This window comes from Nerophis ophidion, linkage group LG21 (genome assembly GCF_033978795.1).
Source record: "Nerophis ophidion isolate RoL-2023_Sa linkage group LG21, RoL_Noph_v1.0, whole genome shotgun sequence".
NCBI lineage: Eukaryota > Metazoa > Chordata > Actinopteri > Syngnathiformes > Syngnathidae > Nerophis > Nerophis ophidion.
Genome location: NC_084631.1, coordinates 37,238,917 through 37,247,330, shown reverse-complemented (window position 1 = coordinate 37,247,330; position 8,414 = coordinate 37,238,917). Strand labels below are relative to the sequence as shown.

The following is an 8,414-nucleotide window of genomic DNA, read 5'->3' as shown; positions in this document are numbered from 1 at the left end:
TGGGGCAGCGTCTCCTCCCCAACCCGGAGATGGCATTCCACCCTTTTCCGGGAGAGAACCATGGACTCGGATTTGGAGGTGCTGATTCTCATTCCGGTCGCTTCACACTCGGCTGCGAACCGATCCAGTGAGAGCTGAAGATCCCGGCCAGATGAAACCATCAGGACCACATCGTCTGCAAAAAGCAGAGACCTAATCCCGCGGCCACCAAACCGGAACCCCTCAATGCCATGACTGCGCCAAGAAATTCTGTCCATAAAAGTTATGAACAGAATCGGTGACAAAGAACAGCCTTGGCGAAGTCCAACCCTCACTGGACCAAGCTCTGACACTGATCTTACAGGGAGCGGACTGCCACAATAAGACAGTCCGGTACCCCATACTCTCTGAGCACTCCCCACAGGACTTCCCGAGGGACACGGTCGAATGCCTTCTCCAAGTCCACAAAGCACATGTAGACTGGTTGGGCAAACTCCCATGCACCCTCAAGAACCCTGCCGAGAGTATAGAGCTGGTCCACAGTTCCACGACCAGGACGAAAACCAGACTGTTCCCTCCTGAATCCGAGGTTCAACTGTCCGACGTAGCCTCCTCTCCAGTACACCTGAATAAACCTTACCGGGAAGGCTGAGGATGAGAAGCCGCATGATAAATATTGACAAATGAAAAATAAGTTCCACCTTTTCTTCGGCACGAAAACAGATCTTGAAGGCCAAAACACATTCCCACAAATGAGTGGCTTGAAAAAAAACTTTTGAAATGAAACAGATTTCTAATTTTAGCTTGTATCACAAAATGGAATTGTAAAAGTTAGATGTATTAATTAAATGTAATTTATTTAATTTTGTTCTAATGGCCAAGTACTTTAGTTTAAAGCAGGGGTCACCAACCTTTTTGAAACCAAGAGCTACTTCTTGGGTACTGATTAATGCGAAAGGCTACCAGTTTGATACACACTTAAATACATTTTATTTCTGTCTGTCATTCCGTCGTACATTTTTTTTCCTTTTACGGAAGGTTTTTTGTAGAGAATAAATGATGAAAAAAACACTTAATTGAACAGTTTAAAAGAAGAGAAAACAGGAAAAAAAAGAAAATTAAATTTTGAAACGTAGTTTATCTTCAATTTCAACTCTTTAAAATTCAGAATTTTACCGAAAAAAAGAAGAGAAAAACTAGCTAATTCGAATCTTTTTGAAAAAATGGAAAAAACAATTTATGGAACATCATTAGTATTTTTTCCTGATTAAGATTCATTTTAGAATTTTGATGACATGTTTTAAATAGGTTAAAATCCAATCTGCACTTTGTTAGAATATATAACAAATTGGACCAAGCTATATTTCTAACAAAGACAAATCATTATTTCCTCTCGATTTTCCAGAACAAAAATTTGAAAATAAATTTTAAAGACTTTGAAATACGATTTAAATTTGATTCTACAGATTTTTTTTTAGATTTGCCAGAATAATTTTGGGGAATTTTAATCATAATAAGTTTGAACAAATATTTCACGAAAAAACAGAAGCTAAAATGAAAAATTAAATTAAAATGTATTTATTATTCTTTACAATAAAATAAATAAATAATTTACTTGAAAATTGATTTAAATTGTCAGGAAAGAAGAGGAAAGAATTTAAAAGGTAAAAAGGTATATGTGTTTAAAAATCCTAAAATCATTTTTAAGGTTGGAATTTTTCTCTAAAATTGTCTTTCTGAAAGTTATAAGAAGCAAAGTAAAAAATAAATGAATTTATTTCAACAAGTGAAGACCAAGTCTTTAAAATATTTTCTTGGATTTTCAAATTCTATTTGAGTTTTGTCTCTCTTAGAATTAAAAATGTCGAGCAAAGCGAGACTAGCTTGCTAGTAAATAAATACAAATGTAAAAAATAGAGGCAGCTCACTGGTAAGTGCTGCTATTTGAGCTATTTTTAGAACAGGCCAGCGGGCGACTCATCTGGTCCTTACGGGCGACCTGGTGCCCGCGTTGGTGACCCGTTTGAGTCCATACATCTAATAAAATACAGTCCCTTTTAAGAAGGAACTAAAAAGCCACCTTTTTAGCACGGCTTTTATCTCATTTCTCTGCCTTCTTGTTTTTTAAATGCACTTCTCTTTTATCGAGTGCCTTCAGCTTTTTACTTCTTTTTTTTTACCTATGTTTCGGTTTTATGTAGTGTTTTTATTTATATTTTAATTTTATATTTTACATTCAAACTATTTTATTATTTTATACTTTCTAGCACTTTGAGATTTTAACAAATGTATAGTGCGTTACAAATGTAATTCATTCTTATTTTCTTCTTATTATTAGTATAGTCAGGCTATAATAAAATGTGTTAAAACACATTTTAATGAAATAAAAATGGTATAAATCAGGGGTCACCAACGCGGTGCCCGTGGGCACCAGGTCGCCCGTAAGGACCAGATGAGTCGCCCGCTGGCCTGTTCTAAAAATAGCTCAAATAGCAGCACTTACCAGTGAGCTGCCTCTATTTTTTAAATTGTATTTATTTACTAGCAAGCTGGTCTCGCTTTGCTCGACATTTTTAATTCTAAGAGAGACAAAACTCAAATAGAATTTGAAAATCCAAGAAAATATTTTAAAGACTTGGTCTTCACTTGTTTAAATAAATGCATTTATTTTTTTCACTTTGCTTCTTATAACTTTCAGAAAGACAATTTTAGAGAAAAAATACAACCTTAAAAAAGGTTTTAAGATTTTTAAACACATATACCTTTTTACCTTTTAAATTCCTTCCTCTTCTTTCATGACAATTTAAATCACTGTTCAAGTAAATTTTTTTTTTATTGTAAAGAATAATCAATACATTTTAATTTAATTCGTCATTTTAGCTGTTTTTTCAACGAAGAATATTTGTGAAATATTTCTTCAAACTTATTATGATTAAAATTCCCAAAAATTATTCTGACAAATCTAGAAAATTTGTAGAATCAAATTTAAATCTTATTTTAAAGTCTTTTGAATTTCTTTTAAAATGTTTGTTCTGGAAAATCTAGAAGAAATAATGATTTGTCTTTGTTAGAAATATAGCTTTGTCCAATTTGTTATATATTCTAACAAAGTGCAGATTGGATTTCAACCCACTTAAAACATGTCATCAAAATTATAAAATTAATATTAATCAGGAAAAATGACTAATGTTCCATAAATTATTTCTATAATTTTTTAAAAAGATTCGAATTAACCAGTTTTTCTCTTCAATTTTTCGGTTGAATTTTGAATTTTAAAGAGTCGAAATTGAAGATAAACTATGTTTCAAAATGTAATTTTCATTTTTTTCGTGTTTTATCCTCTTTTAAACCGTCCAATTAAGTGGTTTTTTTTCATCATTTATTCTCTACAAAAAACCTTCCGTAAAAGGAAAAAAAAATGACGGACAGAAATACAATTTATTTAAGTGTGTATCAAACTGGTAGCCCCTTGCATTAATCAGTACCCAAGAATAGCTCTTGGTTTCAAACAGGTTGGTGACCCCTGCTATAAAATGTCATAAAACATACTAAAAAATAGCAAAATCATAAATTATAAAAGATTAAAAAAAAGTAAATACTGATGACAAAATAATGAGTTTTTTGTTGTTGTTTTTTAACGGATATTTATCATTTCCATAAATGACTTAACTAGTTAATTGTGAGAACTTTAATTACTGTGTATATATTTTTATTTGTTTTATTGGAGGCGGGGGGGGGTTAGTTCTCACAGATCGTGTTTGAACGTGCTGAGCAGGAGAGAAATGTCATTTCTGTTTGTTTAGTGAAATATGAAAGTGGAAGCACTCACTTGAAACCACTGAAGGTGCCTCAGGCCAACAATCACTTTGTGACACAAGACAGGCGGGGACTTTAGTGAAATGAACGCAGTCGTGCTCAAAATATCTCAGACGATGAATCTCCTCCTCATGTTGCTGCCGGGGATAAAACCTGACGGATATGGAAAATGCAGGGAAAAAAAAATTGTACAAAAATGACAAATTGCTAGATTTCAGTATGCGGTATCGATATCAGTATCGATATCTGGTATTGGCAGTATCGGTGCACACATCACTAAAAGTCATTAATTAAAAAGGAAAAGTTTGAAAAGAAAGGGACATGAGTACAACAGACGGACACGTATGTGCAATACAAAACAGTCGGGGTGGGAAAAACTGTAAGGGGGAGCGCAAGAGAGCAAGGAATTAGAGTAAAACACACCAGACTGAATAGGACATCAACAACACCCGACAGGAATTAAGTGACAGTTGTACTGAACATGCAGTTGTGAGAAATGTGGTACAGAAAGGAAGTTAGGAGACTTTGAGAGCAGGAAGTTACTCTCGGGTTTAACCTTAGGTGCCCTGCTATAATAGAAGAAGAAACAAAGCTGACACATTGACTGAGTAAAGTCCAGGTTGTACTTACAGAGTCAGGTGTTGACCTCGGCGGGAAATATACGTCGCTGAGGAACAATCTCGGAAGTCATTAAGAGCACAAAAACATTTCCAAGTGTGTGCGGAGAATAAAACAAACACAATCACTTTGAATATGCTCTCACTTTTATTGCACATTCTTGTTTGGTCTTAACCCCCCCCTCCCCCCCCAAAAAAATATACACTCAAGTCAAGAGGATTGGACCAGCCCAGAAGAACTGATCCCAGGTCATATGTGCACCTGCCCACAAGAACTGATCCCAGGTCATATGTGCACCTGCCCACAAGAACTGATCTCAAGTCAGATGTGGACATGCCCACAATAACTGATCCCAGGTCAGATGTGGACATGCCCATAATAACTGATCCCAGGTCAGATGTGGACATGCCCATAATAACTGATCCCAGGTCAAATGTGCACCTGCCCATAATAACTGATCTCAGGTCTGATGTGTAGCTGCCTACAAGAACTGATCCCAGGTCAGATGTGGACATGCCTACAAGAACTGATCCCAGGTCAGATGTGGACATGCCAACAAGAATGATCTCAGGTCAGATGTGTAGCTGCCTACAAGAACTGATCCCAGGTCAGATGTGGACATGCCAACAAGAATGATCCCAGGTCAGGTATGCACCACCCACAAGAACTGATCCTAGGTCAGATGTTCACCTGCCCACAAGAACTGATCCTAGGTCAGATGTTCACCTGCCCACAAGAACTGATCCCTGGTCAGATGTGCACCTGCCCACAATAACTGATCCAAGGTCAGATGTGCACCTGCCCACAAGAACTGATCCCAGGTCAGATGTGGACATGCCCATAACAACTGATCCCAGGTCAGATGTGCACCTGCCCATAATAACTGATCCGAGGTCAGATTTGGACATGCCCACAAGAACTGATTCCAGGTCAGATGTAGACATGCCAACAAGAACTGATCCCAGGTCAGGTGTGCACATGCCAAAAAGAACTGATCCCAGGTCAGATGTGCACCAGCCCACAAGAACTGATCCCAGGTCAGATGTGGACATGCCCATAATAACTGATCCCAGGTCAGATGTGGACATGTCCACAGGAACTGATCTCAGGTCAGATGTGCACCTGCCCACAAGAACTGATGTGCACCTGCCCATAAGAACTGATCCCAGGTCAGATGTGCACCTGCCCATAATAACTGATCTCAGGTCAGATGTGTAGCTGCCTACAAGAACTGATCTCAGGTCAGATGTGCACCAGCCCACAATAACTGATCCCAGGTCAGGTGTGCACCTGTCCACAAGAACTGATCCAAGGTCAGATGTGCACCTGCCCACAAGAACTGATCCCAGGTCAGATGTGGACATGCCCATAACTGATCCCAGGTCAGATGTGCACCTGCCCACAAGAACTGATTCCAGGTCAGGTGTGCACCTGCCTACAAGAAGTGATCTCAGGTCAGATGTGCACCTGCCCATAATAACTGATCCCAGGTCAGATGTGCACCTGCCCATTACGGTGAATGACAAGTGACGCACTGCTAGGAGGGGAAAAAACCGTATCCGCACCAGTCCTACTCATCCCTGCAGGACCAAGCAGGACTTTGTTGTCCCAGGTAGGCGTCGAGTCCGTCCTTCCTTGCCACAAACACCTCCGTCATGCTTGCACTCTTCATTTTGGCAAAGCGGGAATAAATTAGAAGACATTCATCGGACCTCGGAGGACGTGGAGGAAGGACCGCGCACAATCTGATCCCCCAACCCTGAAATAAGTCAACCGGGAAAAAAAAAAAACACAGTTTTTTTTTTCCTCCATGTTTTTCTTACAAAAGAAAAAAGCTATAAGTAGCTAGCTACCAATCACAGTTGACATGCAAATATAATACAAGAAAGCAGCTCAGGTAGCACACGCCACTCAACAAGTGCTCATGGACAACGCACAGTACTTTGATGCACTGACAACACACACACACACACACACACACACACACACACACACACACGCACACGCACACACACACACACATACATACATACACACACACACACGCACAGCGGGGAGCCAAATGTCAAGAGCGTGGAGAGGCTCCCGCTCTCAGGAGGAAATAAATGTCAGAGCAATTAGAGTTCCACACTTCACCACCTGGACACAAGTATTGGGACACACCTGTCCTAAAATACCTGCGGGATAAACGCGACTCCTTTTAGGGGCGAGCTTCCACGTTTTGTGGGAAAGGTTGAGGTCATGGCCCCGTCTTTGGTGTCCCGGGGCCCCAAACAGGATAAAATAATAAAATCTGAATATTCTGACAAGACTTCCTCAAGTTAAAACAGTTGACATAATTTTCCTAGACTGCCACTAAACTCACAAACATTCTTAGGGGTAACCATTCAATTGATCATCGATTAGTTGATTCAAAAATTAATACTTAAAAAGTGAAATACAAATAAGTAGGGCTGTTCAAAAAAAACTACAAAAAAATATCGATTTTCACATTAATCGCGATTATTTGTAACAATTCTTACTTGATTAAAAAAAAAATCGATTTTCACATTCATCTCGACTGTTATTTGTAACGATTCTTACTTGATTTAAAAAATAAAAATAAAACATTTTTTAAAAATGTTTTATTATATTTTTAAAATGTCCTGTCTAGCCACTCAAGAGAAATCATGAAAAAAAAAAAATCGATATTCACATTAATCGCGATTGTTATTTGTAACGATTCTTACTTGACGAAAAAAAAAAAATCAATTTTCAAATTAATCGCGATTATTCGTAACGATTCTTACTTGATTTAAAAAAATATATATATATATTTTCCCATTCATCGCAATTGTTATGTGTAAAGATTCTTACTTGATTTAAAAAAAATTAAAAAGCACTTTTTAATTTTTTATTATATTTCAAAAATGTCCTGTCCAGCCACTCAGACAAAAAAAAAAAAAAAATCAATTTTCACATTCATCGCGATTATTTGTAACGATTCTTACTTGATTTAAAAAAAAAAATCGATTTTCACATTCATCTCGACTGTTATTTGTAACGATTCTTACTTGATTAAAAAAATACAATAAATATTTTTATTTTTATTATATTCTTAAAATGTCCTGTCTAGCCACTCAAGACAAATCATGAAAAAAAAAAAATCGATTTTCACATTAATCGCGATTGTTATTTTTAACAATTATTACTTGACTAAAAAAAAACAACTTATTACTTGATTAAAAAAGATGAAAAAAAATCAATTTTCACATTAATCGCGATTATTCGTAACGATTCTTACTTGATTTAAAAAAAAATATATATATATTTTCCCATTCATCGCAATTGTTATGTGTAAAGATTCTTACTTGATTTAAAAAAAATTAAAAAGCACTTTTTAATTTTTTATTATATTTCAAAAATGTCCTGTCCAGCCACTCAGACAAAAAAAAAAAAAAAATCAATTTTCACATTCATCGCGATTATTTGTAACGATTCTTACTTGATTTAAAAAAAAAAATCGATTTTCACATTCATCTCGACTGTTATTTGTAACGATTCTTACTTGATTAAAAAAATACAATAAATATTTTTATTTTTATTATATTCTTAAAATGTCCTGTCTAGCCACTCAAGACAAATCATGAAAAAAAAAAAATCGATTTTCACATTAATCGCGATTGTTATTTTTAACAATTATTACTTGACTAAAAAAAAACAACTTATTACTTGATTAAAAAAGATGAAAAAAAATCAATTTTCACATTAATCGCGATTGTTATTTGTAATGATTCTTACTTGACGTAAAAAAAAACAATTTTCAAATGAATCGCGATTATTTGTAACGATTCTTGATTTAAAAAATTAAAAAAGCACTTTTAGATTTTTATTATATTTCAAAAATGTCCTGTCCAGCCACTCAGACAAAAATAGAAAAAATAAATGAAAAAATTGATTTTCACATTCATCTTGATAATTTGTAACAATTCTTACTTGATTTAAACCCCCCCCCCCCAAAA

At 35.9% G+C, this 8,414-nt stretch overlaps 1 protein-coding gene across 1 annotated transcript; it reads right to left on the bottom strand.

The window, feature by feature from the left end:
• Positions 1 to 4,611: 4,611 nt before the first annotated feature.
• On the bottom strand, positions 4,612 to 7,667 carry LOC133539493 (uncharacterized). The gene is made up of 2 exons (XM_061881480.1): positions 5,140 to 7,667; positions 4,612 to 5,103 (listed from the first exon to the last, which is right to left on the bottom strand). Exons 1-2 carry the CDS (start codon positions 5,922 to 5,924, stop codon positions 5,100 to 5,102), a joined length of 789 nt encoding a protein of 262 aa, XP_061737464.1. The 5' UTR covers positions 5,925 to 7,667; the 3' UTR covers positions 4,612 to 5,099.
• Between the last annotated feature and the right edge of the window lie 747 nt (positions 7,668 to 8,414).

What these genes read in the sequence shown, in the direction of transcription:
- LOC133539493 (XM_061881480.1), bottom strand. Translation starts at nt 5,924, where the DNA reads ATGGGCAGGTGCACATCTGACCTGGGATCAGTTATTATGGGCAGGTGC.